At 42.0% G+C, this 21,059-nt stretch overlaps 1 protein-coding gene across 2 annotated transcripts; it reads left to right on the forward strand.

Annotated features, from left to right (window-relative positions):
• Window positions 1-2,777: 2,777 nt before the first annotated feature.
• Window positions 2,778-19,736, forward strand: LOC129361660 (DENN domain-containing protein 5B-like). 2 transcript variants are annotated; one of them, XM_055032658.1, is made up of 21 exons: window positions 2,778-3,079; window positions 7,316-7,425; window positions 7,970-8,690; window positions 9,295-9,482; window positions 11,058-11,567; window positions 11,657-11,888; window positions 12,912-13,062; window positions 13,376-13,463; window positions 13,543-13,662; window positions 13,752-13,904; window positions 13,987-14,065; window positions 14,152-14,227; window positions 14,336-14,464; window positions 14,815-14,936; window positions 15,190-15,335; window positions 16,081-16,202; window positions 16,835-17,019; window positions 17,165-17,247; window positions 17,590-17,716; window positions 17,840-18,014; window positions 18,430-19,736. In XM_055032658.1, exons 1-21 carry the CDS (start codon window positions 2,968-2,970, stop codon window positions 18,611-18,613), a joined length of 3,813 nt encoding a protein of 1,270 aa, XP_054888633.1. In that variant the 5' UTR covers window positions 2,778-2,967; the 3' UTR covers window positions 18,614-19,736. The 2 variants fall into 2 exon arrangements, with proteins under 2 accessions (XP_054888633.1, XP_054888641.1); XM_055032666.1 differs by lacking the exon at window positions 2,778-3,079 and adding an exon at window positions 5,205-5,307.
• Window positions 19,737-21,059: the final 1,323 nt, after the last annotated feature.

The raw sequence follows: 21,059 nt of genomic DNA on the forward strand, positions 1-21,059 counted from the left end.
TATATTTGGCAGAAAACAAATGGCATATCAGCACAAACAACTTGCAGTGGTTGGTGGTGGTGCGGTGATTTCTATGTGGCTGCTTCTGTTGCAGCCACAGAAATCACCTTCCAGCTCTTCTGCACACCAAATATATAGGAGCCGAATGTGAGGCAATCTGTCACACCGCTAAAGTTAGTCCTAAATTGGGTCGTGAAGCAGGAGACATGCCTTCAAATCCACAGGATAATTGCTCCAAAACAGACTGTGAAGCAGAAGCCTCGACTATAACCTATAAAGGCTGTTGGAAGATCTTAATGGAGCGAGGTGCTAAAAAATAGCAACAATGTGAGGGGATGTCAACGTCTCACTCTTTATCACTAAAGCCTTTCATCTTGCTGTGGTAAATATTTGTCGAATTCAGTATTTTTGCACTTTAAATCATTTAGAACTTGGTGAAGACCAGCTAGTCTTTATTGCTTTGATTTACAATTCTTGACCTGAAAAAGGGGTAGCGTTGTTTGCTATAACTTTATCTAATGCAGTGATTCTGAGTCTCTTCGTGTTTTAGATGGATCTCTGCAAAAGCACCTGATTTAAAATATTGAATTATTCCGTCAGAAGTTCGCTAGTGATACAATAAACACAAATCTGGTGTTTGTTAGCGGAGAAACAAACTAAAAACATGACAGGATTGAGAACAACTGATGGTCTGTCTTGTGCGCAGCAGTACAACTGGCCCACCACACGGTGGCGCCACACATAATGATGCTCTCGGCTGTCTTCACCAGTACATCTGGAGGAAATATTAGCTTTTTTTTATTTTATTTTTGGTCAGTTAATTTTTATTGCTGTAACCTTGAAAACACACAGCAGCCAAAAGCTGTGATTTTACAATTACAGGTCAATATGTGACGATGCAGAGAGGGCAGCCAAACGTCTGAGTAAAAGTTAGGAATTTAAAGTGCAAAGCTTTCACTTTATTCCCATTTAAATGACTTTTAGTTGACCTCATTGCCCAAGCCTTCTCCTAACCTCAGTAATATTACCCTTTATTATAATCAAGCCAATAGATTTGATGCTAGTTGATGAAATGTAAAATTAAGGGAGCCCAGCTGATTGCATCAGAGTCAATAACTGCAGCCACTGATGTTTTTTAAATATGGGTGAAAAGTTTTCTATTGCTTAATTCAGTGGTACATTTGTGACCTCCTTCAGTTGTACATTACACATGCACTCTCTCGGACCAACTTTGCCAAGTTCACTTCTCTACATTTTCTCAATTTGTGGAAAACGGCTGTCATTGTGGTTCAATCAATCAATCAATCAAATTTTATTTGTATAGCACATTTCAGCAGCAAGGCATTTCAAAGTGCTTTACATCATAAACACAAAAACACAAAATCATGCAACATAGAATAAACAATACATTGTTACATATTGCATTTCAAATACAATTCAATCGGGAGAGACTCAGATGAGAATGAAAGCGATTAGAAAAGTTAGTTAAGTCTTTGGCGCTCGGGCCCCGGCTAAGGACATCGAGCTGACGCGATAAGCTCGGATGAGCATTCCCGATGCTGATAGGAATGACATCCCCCGGGACCCGGCCTGGTGGTGGAGGTCAGTGAATGAGTATGCCTGGGAGCCTGGACGATGGAGGTGGAGAAGGGGTGGAGGTGGGCTGAGCGCAGACTCGGGAGCGTCTGATGGGGAAGGAAGGGTCGAGGACACGGCAAAGCAGCTGTACGCAAGGAATCACCAAGAAAGGGATCCGCTGGGATGGTTTGCTGGGAAGCTGGGACGTGCGACTGAACGTGTTGAGCGCAGCAGCGAAACGGGAGGCACTTTGGATGGACGTCCTTATGAACTGAGGCGTGGTCGGTGATTGGCTGCGACATGGCTAAGTCTAGCGATGATAGGTCGTCAGTGATTAGCGGGAAGCGCCTACTGAAAGCTGCGGGAGGGGCTAAAGAGTCTTCCAGATTGAATTTACGCCTAGGCTTCATTTCTAAACAAGTGTGTTTTTAGTTGAGATTTCACTCAACTAAAAACACACTGGAATTAGAAGTCATTAGGTTTGCAATCTGGTTCTGAATTTCTTCAGATTGGGTCATGGCGTGTTGCTTTTTTGGAAGTCCAGTCTACTTCAGGTTGTCAAACTGGTTCTATTCAAGTAATTTAAATCAGTAATAAGATGTGGCTAGAAAAAAATAAAAAGCTTAGATTTCCAAATAGTTTAACTCCAGTTAGCAAGGAGGAAATGTGATTTCCTTTTGGAAAGCACATTTTCCATGGAAGGAAATGTGCTTTAGGGAAAATGCATTTCCCTAAATGTGCTTTGCAATTTCCCTTAAGTGAAATAATAATGATAAACTGCATATTGTGTTACTCGGGTTACTTTTAATAATACAATTATTTGAATCTGTAATTAGAAAAAAAATAGAAATGAAGTGAAAATATTTTCTTACAACACTGAATAAACCATAATTTTCCTAATAGCTAAATAAAACAATAATAATTGACCTGTTTGTTATTTTGCTTTCACTGTTTTTTAATACAAATGCGCATATCTGCTTTTCTGTTTGGTGATTGATCAGTTTATCTTAGGTGCCACAATAAATATTGTATCTGAAAAACAGATGTCAATAAAAATAACATTTCGTGAAAAGTCTTTTTTTAAGTGACGCGGATAGATTGGAGACGCGCCGTCCTTGTTTTTTCTGTCTTTGTCTCCTTTCCTTCCTCCCACTCCTCCTCTTCCTCTCTCTCTCTCTCTCCTCCCACCCAGCCTTCCTCCTCCTCCTCCTCCCTCTGTGAACAAACGTGATGACCATCTCTGGATCATCCGGACTCCATCACAGTCACAGAGCGGACCTCAGAGACATTTTGGATTATGCGCGCGGTCCGCTATGAAAACCCGCAGCGTTAGGCACAAGTAGAAGAACCTGAGAACCGCGCAGCTGTCACCCCCATCCACGCGTCGACATGAGCGGGACCGCAGCTGCCGCGGGCGGGTCGGCCTCATGCCGCTTCGCCCACTATTTTGTCGTGTGTGGAGTGGACACGGAGACGGGCCTGGAGCCGGACGATGGCGCGGGTAAATAGGCCGGATTTCATCTAAAACATGATCACTTAGACAGGATGACATTTTCAGTGAGGCTCGTTTGGGTTTAAAATGTGTTTTCTGTCTGCAGTGTTGAGATGCTCCATTTTGAGAAGAAAATATGCCAATGTTTATGTAACACATATCCAGGATCCCTCTCATTCAGTGCTTCTTAAAATGTCCCTACACGTTTCAGAATGTCTAAAAAAATCAGAAACTCTGATGGATCTGAATCAGCTTGCATGGATTTACAATGACAGCTGATTCCTGGTTCTTATTCGTGTCCTTTTGTCTGACCCTGCCCGAGGAAAACAAGGCGCAGTCCTCCTCATGTTTTCATCATATTTCCAAAACAGCAGTGTGTTAGAGGAGTCCAGAATGTGCCTCAGTTTTCTGCAAGTCATCTGGTTACACACCTGAATCGGGAACAGTGGAGAACGGACAAACAACAACATCCTGTCTGGGACATTAAAGCTGGAACACAGCTGGAGAATCGAGGCCAGGAGGTTCAGGGTTCAGGCAGGATGAGCGAAACCGTCCGGATCGTTCTGTTCTGAGCAGATAATGACCCATGTTGTGGCTTCTTTGCATCGATTTGACACAAACCTGGAATTTTATCATCTAAACCAAATTAGTCTTGGGCAGATTAGGGTGGGAAAGGAGGTGTTTGGTTGTCAGAAGCAGTGGAGGAGAGATGTTCTGATTTTCTTCTGGTTGCTGATGTTCTGCCTGCGTCCTGAAGCCTTTGTAAGGAAACAGAACTGAGTGTGTTAAATAAGCCAAACGTCACTTCCAGGTAGTTCTAGAGCAGCAGACAATAGTCACACCCCGTCGTCCTCTCCTTCCCTCTGTTAGGCTCATTTAGAGCGACTCCTCAGGGGGAGAAGGTAGCTATGACTTGACAGTTTTGGTGCCAAGTCGTTAATGTAACACAAGCTGGTTCTCAATTATGGAAAATCCTTATCATTTGGATCACTGTTGCTATCAGCGTTAAAAAGCCAAAATGCTCATTCTGTCCCGATAAAACATTTCTGTTTGTATTCCTACGAGTTTCATGTTCAAGTTAATGTATCATTTCTTTCCACGAGGGTCTCATCATTCAGCAGCAAAGTATCCAAAATCTGAGAGTTATTGCTAAATGTAGATAAGAAAACAGTAAAAAGTGACCAATCACACAGACATTTGGTCCAAAGAAGGCAAGTTCTGCTTTGAGTTTAAAAGCTACAAATTAACTTATCTTGGGTTTTATCATTCTTCAAGACACGCTTGCAGTCTGCTAAGAAATCTGATTTATTAGTCTTTAATGGTACATGAGGCTGAGTATTATCCTGACAACAGATAAGCAACCCATATTGTCCAACAATTACACCAAGAGAAGCTTACAGTAGATTGGATTGGCCTGAGCACACAGCCCTGTGGTACTCCATAGTGTAGATGGAAGATCTATTATTAACTTTGACTGGAATCTGTCAAATAAATATAATCTAAACCAGCCTGGGGGAAAAATTCTTACATTACCACAGGCAATGGAGGAGGAAAAACAACAGGACACCACCAGTAGACTGATTTTTTAAGGTAGTGTCGTCTTGTCAGAATAATAAAAATAGTCATCATTCCCAGTATTCCATATTTACCGTAAACCAAACAATTTGTGTTTTCTACAGTGTGAAAATCACAGGGACAAAATAATTGGACGAATCATTCGTTTTTGTTAATTGCAATGGAGCCCAAATGCAAACTGAAATGCATATTTAATTTTAATGCACAACCTTTTAATAATGCACATCTCTGCTGCAGATTTCTCCAAGCTCTGACTAACCCGTTAGTCTGCCCCCCTGCTGTGAGTGACCATCCCAGTTGGTTGTACATCTGAGCTCCCCCAATCTGCTTATGTAACAGCCTGCAGGCCGGGGGGCTCTGCTCCTTTCAAGGGATTTCTGTCTGTCTGTTTTTGTCCCTTTACACTCATAATCTAAAAACCGTGCTCACCTGTCTTGTTCAAGCCAGAATGACGTAATACTGTATCTCCTTTTGTGCGTTGGTGTAATTAGTGAAAGCCCACCAAGAGACAATCTGCTCTTGTTAGCTCCTCAATAGATGCCTCTGTGTTTTCTGCAGCCTAATCAAATTTCACATGACGCTGCCTGTTGGAATGCTGAACGGCCGAGGCTTCGGCCCGGTGGCGGTCACAGAGGGGGGAGGGATGACATCAGTGCAGCAGGGTGAGATCTCCCTGGCCCAATGGAGCTGCTTTAAAATGTAAAGCTGACTGCAGAGAGATGCCACCATTTGTCTAATAATAGATCTGATGCTGGTGTGCAGAAAATCCAGCTTGAGTTAATTATATTCTGAGACGTGGTGCTAATCTAAAAAAAAAGAGCAAAAAAAAACCCCTCCAAAATATGTCTGTTCTGTTATTTGCTGGACTGATAAATATGTAAATCACTCAATGCTTTTTGTCATTTTAATCTTCTTTCTTTTTTTAATGTTTTTCTTCTTATGCACCCCTGATTTATGCCCACAGTGATTCTGTACAAAAACAAAACTGAGGCGTAGTGAAAATATATTCTTACACGTAAAAACATATCGTCTTTTTGTTACAATAAAGTAACTTAGTGAGTATTTTTATTGGAACTTCAAAGTAGACGGACATAATTAGTGAACGACTTCAAACTGGTTCAAACTGGAAAGAAAGGGATAGACGGCTTTTATAGAGTTTTTCAAATATAAATATATAAAATATACTGCCTCTTTACTCTGATGCCCCTGAATAAAAGCTTGAACATAGTTTTCTGGTGTATAATCTAAGAAAAGACCAAAAGTGACTCTGGAGGAGCTGCAGAGATCTGCAGCTCTGCTGGGAGAATTTGATTTTTGCTCCTCAAATCTGTTGTTTATGATGGAGACAAAATTTTTTAAAAAGCCATAAGAAGTCATGTCTACAGGTTTTCAGGCATCTTCTCAAAAAATAAAACCGAAAACCCTGTATCATTTTTTTTTTCCCGTTTCCAATTATTATTTACATAATGTTGATTCATCACATTGAAATCTAAATACAATTTTTAATTGTAATGTGACAAAATGTTTAAAAGGGGTGAAAAACAGTTTTGGAAGACAGTCTATGTGTTTGTATGTTGATAGGAGAGCTGGTGATTACAGGCCGACAGAAACAGATATTTACTCCTTCACTGAAACACGAAAACAAACCTCCTTCCTCCTCCCTGTGCTCTGACACGCAGTCAAACACATAAACGTGATCCTTACGTCCTCCGCTGAGGGGATGCGCATCAGGACTATAGTGGCTTCTAAGTGTGCCAGCCGAAGGTGACGTAACTGATGACGAGCGCAAATACCTTTCTTATATTTTATTTATTTTTTATTGGCTGTCTTCGAAGCCGGAGCGGAAACGGATGCCATGGAAACACAGTGTCTTTCTCTGAGCCAAGCTCTCGCTCCGTTTGGTACCATACGGAAAGAAGCCCTTTTCTCATTGTTGCCTCCCTCTTACCAGACTGACGTGAAACGCTCCGCTCTCTTTTTTTTTAAATTTCTTTTTCTTCTTTTTGCTCCATGGTGCAGTTTCCTGTCTCGGGTCGCTGTGCGTCATTTTGTAGGCAGGTCAGGTGGATGTTTCTGCACGCCGATGCAAGTGCGTCACACCTCACAGCAGACAGGAGGATGTTATAGAACCTGATGTGCTTCTTGCACCTCAATTATGTAATTAAATAGGCTGAAGGTTTTATCGTAGGCACTTTTTAAAATAAAAATATACCATTGGAAAGTGAAAGAAAAATGAAAGTATTTTGGTTTATTATTCGCTCCGACCAACATAAATATACTGCATCACCTCTTTTCAGCCGAGTGTGTGTGTATGAATATATAAAATATTCTGTTTATGCACAAACATCACTCTGAGAAAGCACAGAAATTTCTGCTGCAGAGCATAGAGGAGGAACAGTGTTGCATCCTTTTCACCCAACTGACTGTCTTCATATTAATGAGTTACGTAACCTTTTCTAGGGACCTTCCTCTATATTCGCTGCAGCATTGTCCTTGCTGTCAACAGGAATTAAACTTTGTGTCCTTTCTGCACCAGGAAAGGGTGTTCTGTCTGAGTTCTGTCATGCTCCAATCTGTTCTGTTTTCTTTTCTGATTCAGTACAAATCAAGGCCAGATATGTTTCTTGCACTGTTATAAAAACAGCCAACCACTTTCCCTCTGTCTGTCAGGTGAGAGCTTCGAACAAAGCCCCATCCGGCGGTCCTTCAAGTCAAAGGTTCTGGTGCATTACCCGGAGAACACGGACAGGAACCCCTTCAACAAGGACGCCGTCAACATGGTGAGATGTTTGCCTGCACCGTGGAGGCAGATCGCTGTCATCATCACAATGTCAGTGTTAGCAACACTGCAATCTGAAAGGACTGCTTGCGTGTATTGTTAAGTTGGGTATCTTAATCAAAGTTTCAGAAATGCTAGTGAAATATTAGGTGCCCTTCTTCAGTAAGATGAACAATCTTTCTCAATTGTCTCCAATAATAAAACCCAATAACCTTTAATCCAGAAAATACCAAGTAAAGAATTAAAAAACAAAACAATTGAAATAAATGGTAACTCTTAAATAAAAATAATGACAGAGAACTGTCTGTGAAATGAAACTATAAGTAAGATAACATCTTAGTTGTTTTAGGATGAATTTTATGAAGCACAAAAGGTTATCAAGACTTGTACAGCTGCGATAAAGTTAAATCGATAAATGTGCCTGCAACATGACTTAAAAAACTGTTCAATGTGAGCCAGTGAAAAGTTTCAAGTTCATTTTCACCCTCAGGTTTCAGTTTTAACTTTAAGCTTTTTTCTAATTCTGCTGTTTTCTTTGCTTCCAGCTCTGCCTGCCCAGAGGTCTGTCCTTCTGCACACAGGCGGACAGCCTCGACCCGCAGTTCCACTCCTTCACCGTCGCCTCTGACGACGGAACGCACTCCTACGGCTTCGTTCACACCTTCTACGAGGAGGTGACTAGTCCTCAGATCATCACCGCCATGCAGACTCTCTATCAGATGCACCATGTGGAGCACCACTCCTCTTCGTCGGCCTCCTCGCCTTCTTCCTCCGCATCCTCCTCCGCCTCCACGCCCTCTACCTCCAGCATGGACTCTCTCGCCAGCAGCTTGGAGGAGTCGGATGCAGAGTCTTTGACGTCTGGAGTTTCTGGCTGCCTGGGCTGCGTGGGCTCCTTCAATGCAGCGCGTGACACCCTGTACGTGTCCAAAGCCCTCTGCCTCATCACGCCGCTCCCGTTCCTGCAAGCTTCACGCCAGTTTCTGGCTCAACTTCACCAGGCTGTGACATCCCAAACGGCTCCACCTCTTCCCCTAGAGAGCTATGTCTACAACATCCTGTACGAGGTGCCCCTGCCTCCACCCGGACGCTCCTTGAGGTTTCATGGGGTGCAGGGGCCCATTGTGTGCCAGCGGCCCGGGCCTGGGGAGCTTCCCCTCGCAGACTATCCTCTGGGAGAGGCTTTCTCTCTGCTGGGTGTGGACAATATGGTTAAACTACTTACCTGTGCTCTGCTGGAAACCCAAGTCCTGCTGTATTCAAAAGGTAAATGAATAAGAAGTTTGTGGAAGTTTTTTTGTTTTTTTTTTATAATATTGGAAAAAATAAAACCTAGAACAGGTTAATTTATCTGCTTGTCTTCATCGATTTCATTTATGCCTATTGGAAAGTTGCAAGCTGACACTGAAAATCTAAACATTTTGTTTTTATCTGTTACTTTGAAAAATAAGACATCTTGACGTGGCTGCAGCTCAGATTTTATAGAACTGGACTGCCAGATGCAAAAAAGAGGCAATACTGAAATGTTATTGAGTGAAAGCCACAAACTTTCACGAGGCAGAAATGCATTAGGTTGGTGAAATAGAACTAATTTCGTCTCAGAAAAACGTAGTTTCACAGTAATTCAGTAATAAATGCTCACAGTTACATAAGGTAGGAAGCTGACTAAACGCTACATTTGATGAGAATTTGATTTTAAAAAGTGACCATCACTGACATCTGACCGACCCTCAGGCATTTAAAGAGAAGATTTAATTATACTTCGTATTTGAAGTGTTGCTTTAAATGCTTCAATATATATATATATATTTTTTGGGGTTAATAAAGTGGATTACTCTATGCTAACAGATTTTGTCTTCCTGCTCCTCAGACTACCAGCGTTTGATGATGGTGGCAGAGGGCGTCACCACTTTGCTGTTTCCATTCCAGTGGCAGCACATCTACCTCCCCATCATCTCTACTCCCCTGCATCACCTCCTCGATGCTCCAGTGCCTTTCCTGATGGGCATCCAGCACAGAAACGGAGCTCAGCGATCCTCGCTTCACCTTCCACATGAGGTGAAAAAGGAGGCTTCAAGCCTGTTCAACTGTTTCACCTTTTGGGACTTTACAAACCCCTCTAGCAGGTTTTCTTTAATGTCTGTCTTTCCATCTGTATTTCCATCCTGCCCAGGGTTTCACCTGGAAAACCTGCTAAGCCCGGTGCTTGAGGGCAGTTGTCCAGCTGGATGTCATGTTTTTGAGTTTAAAAATGTTTAAAGTTTACAGGAAATTTGAAAATATTACTTGATAGTTATGCATTTTTATAAGACTGGAAGATTAATACCTAAACACCAAATATAAAGTCTTAAAAAAGACAATAATAATAAAAAAAAACTAAGATAAATTAACAATACTTAGCTGGTGGAGGCACAAGTAAAGCCTGGTGGCCCGCCAGGCTTATACTACACTGAGGGGAAACCCTGCTGCCTTTACTTTGACTATATCATCCTAATGCTTCAATGGTTTTAAGGGTATCAGATTAATTGTGGCAAAGCAATAATACAGGCTATCCTTTTCAGTCATTAAAATTGAAAATCAGGTATTGATTTTATTGTATTTCACAATTATGCACTACATTGTGTTGGTCTTTACATAAAATTGCAATAAAAACAATTATCTTTATGATTTAAAGAGAACATGTGTGGAAAAAAACTTAAATATCTTAAATACATTGGAATTGCATGACTAGAGAATCAGCTAATGTGTAAACTAGCCACAAAGTCAGGGTTCATATATCTTCCTGAGGATCTAGAAATGTTTAAAATGAGGCGTTCTCGCAGCCTTTTCCAGATCAGATATTTGCTCCATGCAGCAACACCCCCCTACTCCCTGCCTGTGATTGGCTCTTCACAATCCCTCGGAGCTGTCCTCATTTCACATCCTCGCCTGCATCCGAGATCGCTTTATGCTGCATGAATGTCTCGCTGAATCCTTTTTGAAGTTGCTCTGGCCCAGAAAGGAGGGCGCAGTAAGACGGCTCCGGGGGATGAAAGCAGAAATGAAGAGCCTGGCAAATCCATAATAATGGGCTTTACTGAATAATTCATGCAAATGAGAAGCTCTCCAAATATCATGAATCATACAAGTTTGGCTGTTTTTGAGCTCAAAGTCTACAGCCAACAAGCAGGGAAATTGTGTTTCCCTGCTTGTTGCTCACATAATGAAGTGAAGGCTGGGAGGATGATGCTGTTGACTGCGACTGTTCAGTGCATCTCCCTGCATCCCTCAGGGTTTAACCGTCGGCCTCAGGTCACTGCTGAAGGTTGTGTTGCTGCTGACTGCTGCTTACAGAGGCAGTTTTTTAAATCCTCGCCTGTCTTTTCTTACTCTTTAGAAAATGTGCGCTCAGCAGATTTATGCATTTTATCGCACAAGTTTCTTATCGTTAGAGGCTGACAGAAATATTTTCCAGTGTCTCCTGTTGCAGAGATAGTCAAATCATTTTGTCGCTGTAGCAAGAATGAATGAATGACATTTCTTCGTCTCGCAGCCTAATTGGAGCTCAGCCACTTTATCTACACGATGTAAATCTGACTGGTTAACCCTATTATGCTGGCTGAGGCGCTCTGCTTGTGTTTTTCTGCTCCCCAGGCCAATCTGTGTTTCGTGGACATTGACAGCCACTGCGTGGAAGCGCCGGAGGACCTGCCTCCGTTCCCAGATCAGACCGAGCTCATACAGGAGCTGAGTGAGGTGCTGCTAAGTTTTGGGCTCCCTCCACGGGGAGGAGTGACGGCGACGACCACCACAGGCTCCACATCGGCGTCGCCACGCCTGAGCAGCCTGGTGCTGGAGGACCTGATGGAGGACCGGAGGAACGGGAACCTCGGAGGAGAAGAGCTGGCGGTGCTGGAGCGGCTCCAGGCTCTGGCGAGGAGATGCGGAGGAGGAAACGTTTCAGAGGGAGGAAAGACACTGGGACACGTGTTTGAGGAGGAAGAGGAAGAGTTGAAGGCTGCAAAATTAAATATTCAGCTGAGGGAGGTGTTCGCCGTTCGATTCGCAGCCATTTTTGGCAGGTATGAGGACTTTATTGTCAACAGCGCTATGGATTTGGACTCGTGGTTCAACAATAGAGACGGCACCTGCAGCTTTGACAAGGTACTAGAGCAGATTCCTGACCGCATTGCTGAAACTGATGCTTGTGTCTCATTTACTCGCTAAAATCTAGTCGCTTTCGTTGTTTTTAGGGTTCGTTCCTCTCAGTTCAGCCAGCGGCCCACCTGCACTTCTTGTCCCGATTCCTGGAAACCTGCATGTTTTCCTCCTTTGTTGACGGGAAGGTTGTCTCCCGCTGGGTGGACAGGGAGCCGCTGCAGCAGCTGTTTGACAGCCGCATGGAGCGAGAGCGACTGTACGACATAAGCGACGAGGAGTCCCGGAACCGTCCTTACAGGAAGTGCACCACGCTCTTTGAGTCAGGTACTGTGAGGGAATAAGATGATTAAATGGATTATTCTCTCAAAATAACCTGTATTACATAATTAATGCCCCTATAATGTATGGAGAAGATCATGTAAATAAAAAATCAACTCAAAGAAATGAGTTGATAAAGAAATAAAACATGGTAAAGAAAATAAAACATGATTTATTTGAGTTTTTTTTTTTTTTTTTTTTTTGCTAATAAAAACATGAAAGCTTCCAGAATCACTGCTTTGTTGAATCGTGTTTTGCTCAAATTACAGTGATCAGTCCTGTTGCTATCAGTTTTGTGTATTTGGAGAGTGAAAGAGCTCAAACTCTGTCAGATTGGATGGACGGCATCTGTGACCAATTACAACACATTCTCAATTGACTTTTGCAGCTTTGATTAGGCCGTTCTAAAAGCCTGAATACAAACACATGCCACACTTCTCAGATTTTTATTTGTAGAATAAATGGCATTAGTTTCATGGGTCTGTCACTTAAAATCCTCCACAATACATTGACGAGTGTATTTCCAATGTGACTGAAAGACATGTGGATCCTCAATATTTTGATGTGTGTTACAGCTGATAAAAGAAGTGCAAGTTAAAGAGCCTAATGTCCAGTTTTTATCATTCCATCTATCAATATTAGTGGGATCTATTGATGGAGCAATAGGAGCAAAAAGGAGTGTTGTATTGTTTTTTGTTTCTTGTATTTGTCAAAAAATACATTTTAACTGAAATTAGTGATTCACTTTTCCTAACATTGTCTTAGTGGCATGACTATTTTTTTTATAAGCAGAGCGATGTTTTTCTTTTGTTTGGTTTGTTTCCGCTGTAGAACCTGCATCAAATACTGCATGCTCCGACTTGTTTCAGCTTTACTGCACAAGCTGCATTGTTTTCATTCCCCTATCAGATATTTTTTTGCTTGTTTTGTTTCGAACATAGTGCAAGTTTGTTTGTTTCTTTCTTTTTTCCCTGTGGTTCCTTGGAACAGTAAGTGCTCACGCTGTTTTGCATCTTTTTGTTCTTGCAGCTCAGGCCATCGAGCGCAGGCTGCTGAAGACGGACCACACGGCCATACACCCCCACCTGCTGGACATGAGGATCGGGCAGGGCCGGCATCACCCGGGATATTTCCCCAGACTGCAGGCCGACGTGCTCGCACAGGCGCACAACACACACAAGTGAGACTTTGCTTCCTTCTCGCAGTCTGTTGGGCTTAAAAATCGGCTAAAGAGAAACGAGACACTGGAAACGTATCAAGTTTTAACATGGAAGATTTGCTAGAAATAAGTTTAGAAATAACCCCATTTAAAACAGGTGCAGGAGAGCTGGAAAATCATCAGTTTGACTGTTGATGGGCAACATGAGATTATTCTCCATTAGCTACATAGAAACACATCAATATTTATGCTAAAACAAACATGGTCTAAGTAAAAATGTATGCAGATTTATCCATTTTAAGCAGTAGATTTTATTATTTTCTGTGTTCTCCAGGTATTCCAGTCGCATCACAGCTTCACGCAGGACTGAACCCAGAAGGAGTGTTGCTGATCAGTCTGGAACCGACAGTGAACCTAAACAGGTACTGACACACACAGCTATGCATACAGGCCTCAAAAGCTGCATCATTTACCTACGAGGTCATTTTCTTTGTTCCATAGAAACACGCATTCACAAGGAGAGCCTTCAGACAGTCGAAACTCCTTGACCCGTCGCCTCAAGCCGTCTCTCAGACTCACAGAGAATTTGTCGATGGGCTCTTGAGCGAGTGTCGCCTGAAGGTGAGCGCTCTCCTCCTCTGAATGGATGGAGGTTGATCGTTTTAAAACAACACATCGGAGAGTTTATTCCCACTTTTTGTTTTTCTCAGACTAAGCGGATGCTGAAGGAGAGGATGGGGAAAGAGTGTGTGGAGCTGGGTCAGGGAGAAGCCAACATCACCGGCCTTCAGGAAAACACTCTGATCCACGGTTTGTGTGATCTGCTGGAGAGGACCTGGGGCCACGGCCTGCAGATCAAACAGGTGAGAAGGAACATCTGAGAAACCTCAAACATGACGCATGTCACAGAGCTCTGAAGGAGATCAACGTGTTTGTGACGAACAGGGAAAGTCAGCAATCTGGTCCCACCTGCTGCACTACCAGGCTGCTCAGGAGAAGATGGAAGCACCTGCTGATGTACCAGGTTAGAGCAGCACAACGTCACTGTTGTTCCTTCTCTATGTGTGTGTGCAAGTATTTGATTAAGAGGTTTTCTGTGTTTTGGTTCAGGCTCTAACAGCGTGGACCAGAGGCTGTCTGAAGACGGCTCTTTGCTCCTGAGAGGGTCGCTAATTCAGGACATGAGGTATCAAAAACAGAAATGTTTCACTATAAAAAGGAAATCCTGGAATTTGTTCAGACGTCTCATTTATATATTTACCTTTTTTTCAATTTTTTTGTATACATTTTTCAGGTTTATCCAAACCATGAGAGACAATCTGTCAGAGGTGGGACAGGCCAGAGCTTGGATCCATCTGGCTCTGGAGAAGAAGATGCTGTCCCAACACCTGAAAGAGCTGCTGACGAACCAGGAGCTGCTCAGGTCTCAGTTTACTGATCTTTATTAGCCTGACGTGAAACGATCCAGATCCGTTGGGCAATTATAGAACAAGTGTTATCAAATTTTAAGAGAAAAGTTTGTCGTCGGGAGTCTGATGACAATAAAACAAAAGGACATAATAAGCAACATACATCTCAGACCCTCTGAATTGAGCTAGTGCTCAATCAGTGTTAATGTGTTAATTCAACACATTTTTTTCAGTTTGTTGCTCTTTTTTCTATTTGCGGTATTAACCATGAGCCAAAAGCTGAGCTGTCTGCTCCTTACACTTTTAATCTTGTTTACTTTTCCTGCATCTTGTCTGAGTTTTCATTTGTATGCTCCTCTGACAGGCAGCTGTACAAGCCTCATGCATTCCTGCTCTGCGAGGAAGAGCGAGAACAGTTTCTGTACCACCTGCTCTCCCTCAACACTGTGGACTACCTCTGCTTTACCCGCACCTTCACCTCCATCAGTAAGTCCCATTAAACCTGACATGCAGCAGGATTTACTGCCACTCCTGTCACACCGAAGGACACAGAAAGAGACCAGTCCCGAGCTTTGGGTCGAGCTTTACGATGTCCATCTCCGCCCATCTGGCTTTACTGCTGTGCCTTCTGGCCAAAGACGACACTTTTGAATTTGTTTCAATGCTGTAAAGATTTATTGAGGAATGTTTAACAGCATATAAATTGTATTTTGTGTCCTTTTTCGCCTTTCTTCCTCAGGTATTCCGTACCGCGTTGTTATCATTCCCATGAAGAAGCTGAGCATCGCAATGGCAACAGTTAACCCCTGGGTGTGTGTGTCAGGAGAGCTGGGCGATTCAGGCGTTAGACAGATCCCAAAGAATGCACAGGAAATCTTTTTCCAGGTTTGTTCTCACTCCTGTCCTCAAAACAGGCCAGAAAATCAACATGTGTTCACTGCCTGTAACGACAGAAGTTCAAATGAAATGTTTCATAAATATCTTAATAGGGCTGCAGAAAATGTCAGAGCTTTGTAAAACTGCTTCTGGGCTACACAGAATTAAGATTTTTACTCTCACTGTCTGTGAAATGTTCCTCTGAAATGTCTGATTTTTTTTTTTCATCTTTGTCAACCCAGAGTCATTGAGATCTAAGGGATTTTTCCCCCTCTGCTTTGTTTTCAGAATGGCATAACTACTCAACCTTTTGACCTTTAAACTTTAATTATAATCTTTAAAACAGAAGCAGCGCCAATAAAAACCGTAGGAGTGCAAACGTAGCGTAGTTGATTGACAATAATTATTCTTTGTTTTGTGGGTGGAGGCACTTATAAGTTTAAACTAAAACATCTAATAAAATAGTGGCACATACAAAATCTTGTCCAATACAAAGTAGCATTTTCTGCTGATACTGAAAAATTATATGCAGTTATTAGGATAATTACATTGTCCACTACAATCTCCTAAGAAAGTGAGTATCTAATTAGGTCTGACTTAAAAACCTGGATTTAAATAACTGGCCAAGAAACTAAAGCTGACCAGACTTTGTTGGAAGAAGCCTTGTTGCATATATAGGTACATAAAAGGTTTTCCAGCAGCAGGATTATGCCAGAGCAGGCCTGTTACTCTGTCTCTTTGCTTCTTGTTTCAGAGTAAGAACCTGGGCCGGCTCAGCACGCTGCAGCTGGGAGTGCAGGAGAACTCGGGTCTCCTGGCCAAGTGTCTGATCGACTGTGTGGTGGTTTACAACGAGATCACAGGTCACACCTACAGGTGAGACTCACCGTCTGGCTTGGTCCCTTCACTGAGTGTTCAGCGTGGCTCCGCAGTTCTGATGAAGCTGTGAAACATGTGCAAAAAAATAAAAAATAAAGTCATGTTGGCACAGCTCAGTCTCGTCCTACAAATGTGGCAAAGTCCAATCTTTAGTTTGAATACAATTTTTACTTCTTATTATTTAATCCATAACTTAAGGGGACATAAACATGAGTTAAACCCAGAGAACTAGATCCACATTAATATTAAAATTTAAGAAAAGTGAGATCACCAAGTCTAGACTCTCCCCACATGCCAACCGGCCGTCCTGAAGGTTCACTAATAACCATGCCTTTGGTTAGACTATATAAAACAAAACATTTTGTCCTAACTCTGACGTCAAGAGGTTGAGATTTTCTCATCGTTTTTCAGTGTTAGATGGATTTATTTTAAGGATCCTTTCTGTACAAAGAGCTGCTCCATCACTTCATAACATGAAGTAAATCTGCTTTATCCTGCATCCAGTGCCTAAAAGCAAGACATGTAATCATCACTGAATAAACTGGTTAAAACAAATTTTGTCATATGATCTGCATCTGAGAGAGATAAAAATGTAAAAAAAATAATAAAACTGTGTTTTTTTCCTGCAGATTTCCATGTGGCCGATGGCTGGGGAAAGGCGTGGGTGACGGCAGCCTGGAGAGAGTCCTGATTGGTCAGCTGGTGTCTCCCGGAGCGGAGGAGGACGCTGGACGGTGGTCGGGAACTCCTCCGGAGCTGGCGTCTCCGTCTCAGAGCGTAAGAACGGTGCTGGGATCACTCGGCGGCCGAAGCAGTACGTCACTTACAGAGAAGCACATTCTTTAGCACAATGCCTGACCTACTTGTTTGTTTGTGCTGCAACAGCAGATCATGCTCTGGTCTCACCTTTTTCCTCATAAAAACAGTAAAGACGCTCATGTTTCTGTGTTTGCCGTCAGGAATGCACTCTGCCGAGGTACAGGAGGACCTGAGGGAGGCGGCCAACAACCTTGTGAAACATTTTCACAAACCTGAGCAGGAGGTGTGTTCCTGTGACAATGTCTTCATAACTGATGCATCAATTTAACGCTGTAGTTCAGTTAAGCTGAAAGGCTGACAGGTGGTTAACTCACAGAGGAGTAGAAATCCTGTTATTTCGCGCCTGAACGCGCTTCATCACCTCCATCAGTCAGCCTGGTTTCTTCATGTGTCTGGGAGAAGAATGCCACTTCTCTCCAGAGACATAAATAAATCTGCATTGATCTGGAAGTTAATTAAGACATCATTACTGCAGATGGGTTTTAGTTTGGATAAGAGTCGTTACAGTGAGCACAGTTGCAGTTTCTTCTGTGTAGCTGCTTTCTTACCGTCTCTTCTTCCCCAGAGAGGGAACCTGACAGTCTTGCTATGCGGTGAAGGAGGACTGGTCCTCGCTTTGGAGAAGTTCCTCCTCCACGGGTTCAGATCCAACCGTCTTTTCCAGAGGAACGTATTTGTTTGGGATTTCGTGGGTAAGCCAGCTCTCCAACTTCGAATTTGTGCTTCCGTTTCAATCAGTGGGAATGTTTCATCTTAGGACCCACACAGAAAACCTATTATTTTTTCCAACTAAAACTACTAACTTCTTCCCATAGAAAAAGCAGTGATTTCTATGGAAACTAATGACCAGATGGGCGACCTGCATGGCTCGACTCTACCGAAGAGTCCGCCTTGTGACTCGCTGTGCCGCTACGTCCACGCCATCAACTCTTCCCCCAGGAACATCGGGAAGGAGGGAAAATTTCAGCTGTTTGTCTGCCTGGGCGTAAGGTGGGCTGACATTTTTTTTTAAAAATAAAGAGGTCAAATTTTGGCAAAGCAGCCAAATACATAACAACATAAACCATATGATACTCAAAAGAACTTGTGATAATGTGTTGCATCCTTTACCTCCCTCTATATTGTGTGAGTTACGCATAATCAAGCTATCACTTGATTATCCTTGAATCCACGTCTGTAGTTTGACATTTGTCAGAAATATTGCATTAATTACAAATGATTGTTTTACATTTAAATTTGAAGTCGGTACATTTTTATAGCTGATGAAAGTCAGATTTTGATGTTTCTACCTGTTTGACTTGTAACAAAAATGATAAAACATAGCCAAAGCATGACAGAATTGAATGGCTTCTTCAAACTTTATTCTTTTTTCCACCAAACCTGGTTACGGTTTGTCCCTCTGCAGGGACAAACTCCTGTCTCAGTGGTTCCCCCTGCTGGCCGAGTGTCCCCTGACAGCTCGGACTTATGAGGACGGCGCTCTGCTGCGGGACCGGGCCGCCCTGCACTCCCTCTGTCGCATCCTGCAAACCCTGAACGACTTCAGCATCACCCTGGAGGCGGCCCTGGTCAAAGGGGTCGAACTCTGACCCTGAAAGCACCCTGATGAGATGAGATGCATTCAGACTCTGACAAAATGTAACTCCATGGTCAAAGTCGTCAGATGAAGACGGAGACTTTTCAAGCACCAAACATATCGCTTTGTTCACTGATGTAAACTGTCTTATATCTGCTCCAGGAACTAGTCCTGTGTTTGTCTACACTGTGAAATTCCCCCGGGAGAAAAGATCAACTCAAACATGCAGAAGATATCTGCTTTCATGATCCATCTTATATGACTTTAGGTCTACTGTATCTACTCACTGCTATGTTGCTCGCACTTAAAATCTTAACCTGCATGGCCAGAATCTTTTCGTTTCATTACTTTAGGTGTTGTAATCTGAAGTGTCATTGCTCAGGCCTTATTAACCGTCTTTTATTTGATATCTCAGTAAATATTGTCGTGAAAAGTAATGTTCTCCTTGAATAATTTAAGCATAAACAAATGTTACATGAAGCTCTTGTTATGGTGTCATGTCTGGCCTGTGTCTTGCTTATTTTTTATTTCAGTTTGGAGTCACATGCTAAGCAGAGTATTGCTTATGAAAAGCCCCAGTTGGATCCAAGCTGGTGTCCTAATTGTGTCACTTCTAGTCCTGTTTGTCCCTCCGTCAGGAATCCCAGTCGCCAATCTCTCTCGTAAATATTTTTGCCTCATCAGACTTCTTAGCGTTGCTCCAGCCGTTCATTCCCAATTGTTTTCATTTTTTATTACACATTGATAAGTTTGCAGTAACAGTGGGTCCCTCTGTAGGCCAGCTTTCTTACTATAGACATGCTGTTTGTTTGTCTTATGGGAATAACAGAGCACAGGTTTGTTAAAAATGTAAAATGTTAACGTTGAATTTAATTTAACATGTTAAAATGTAATCCTCTGCACTGTCCTGCAAGCACCAGTGTACCCCAATATGACCAAGTCTCTGTCGTTTAAATACAGATTAGGAAGAGCAATAAGTTATTTATGGTTTGTGCTGTTGAGAAATTAAAGTTATTGACACAGCTGGTATGCTTTGAAATGTCATTGTCAACAAATCCTGAAACAAATCCTGGCGTGAAATATGGCATTGTGACAGTTTTTGTTGCAAAATAAAAAATAAAAAAAAGAAAATCAGAGCCTTAATTCATAACTCTGAACATTTACAAAACAGAATTTGGCCTCTTTAGTGATCTATTTTGTTTTTCTCACTTAAGTGTTAAGGATCATCATAAAACGGCTGTTATGTCGTTACCTTTTGTAATTTTGGGGGGTCGTGTTTCACTATCCACTTCCTGGCCTGGTTACTGCCTGACCTGCTTGGCAACTTGAAGTAGATTAAATATCTCAAGAAGAAACACGTCGGATTCTAATCTAAAGAAATTTTGGAACAAATGGGAAACAAAGTCATGGTTACAAAGCTGTATCTTCTTTTCAACAAAATGCTTCACATCATAAAAACATTATGATGGCAAAATAAAGAGAGGTAAATAAAAATGTAATCCAGATTAGATTTAATCCATGTAGAAGTTGTTGGGTGTTTAGCCTTGATTAAAAGTAACTCAGTAGTTTTAGTAGTTTTGCTGTTTTCTGGAAGTTTGTTCCATATTGGAGGAGAAACAGATTAAAAGCCGCTTCTGTCGTTTCTGATTCTAGACTTGAATCAAAACTCCTGTGATTTGGATGCACTGACAGCAGGTCTTTAATGTGTTTTGGTGCCAAGTCATTCTACCTCCTCGCATCAGCTTGTGACCTTAAACTCAAGGACATTTTGATGATGCAGCAGAATAGCTATCAGTAGCACAAACCCAGCATCTGTTTCTGAACGGCTGAAAAAATGAAGGTTTAAATCTGATTTAGTTGCTGTGGCTTGACCTTAAGCGGGTTGTTTGCGCTTTGAGACCCGGTAATGTGGCCAAATTAGAACAAATCTGCTGAGAAGAGTAAAGCCAAAATCCTCTGCAGGGATCTGAGTTAACGACTCATTTCCAGTCATTGCAAACACTTGATGGCAATTGTTGGTGCCTGGAGCAACACATCCGGTTCTTTGGTCTAAAGGATAATTACATTTTCATAAAAGAACATATTTGGTCAGCCTTTATCCTTACTAAGTAAAATCCTACTCTTTGGGTTTTTCTTCCCACACTAGAGTTGCACAATATCAGCAATTTGGTTATTTAATTTGAAACATTTGATAGTCATAAAAACGTTAAATCAGAAAAAGTCATTCAACCCAAAAGGAGAACTACTTTGGCATTGTATTTAAAAATAAACATTTTTGAGATAAATGGTTCCTCTTTTATTACATTTTAGATGAAAGATCAGAAACCAAAGCACATCTCAGTCAGTACTTCTGTCTTGGCCCATATGTTTGTTTTCTATGCTAAAACTTAGAAAACTCAGACACAACCAACATTTTTTTTATATATATATAAGACTCTTTTTTTAAAATTCCTTGTTAA

This window comes from Poeciliopsis prolifica, unplaced genomic scaffold (genome assembly GCF_027474105.1).
Source record: "Poeciliopsis prolifica strain line A6 unplaced genomic scaffold, Auburn_PproV2 SCAFFOLD001, whole genome shotgun sequence".
Classification (NCBI taxonomy): Eukaryota; Metazoa; Chordata; class Actinopteri; order Cyprinodontiformes; family Poeciliidae; genus Poeciliopsis; species Poeciliopsis prolifica.

Bases quoted from the DNA above. Each gene is read 5' to 3' on its own strand.
- LOC129361660 (XM_055032658.1), top strand. From the start codon at position 2,968: ATGAGCGGGACCGCAGCTGCCGCGGGCGGGTCGGCCTCATGCCGCTTC. The intron at 13,464-13,542 runs GTACTGACACAC...TTTGTTCCATAG, and splicing joins CCGACAGTGAACCTAAACAG to AAACACGCATTCACAAGGAG. The intron at 17,020-17,164 runs GTACGTCACTTA...GTTTGCCGTCAG, and splicing joins ATCACTCGGCGGCCGAAGCA to GAATGCACTCTGCCGAGGTA.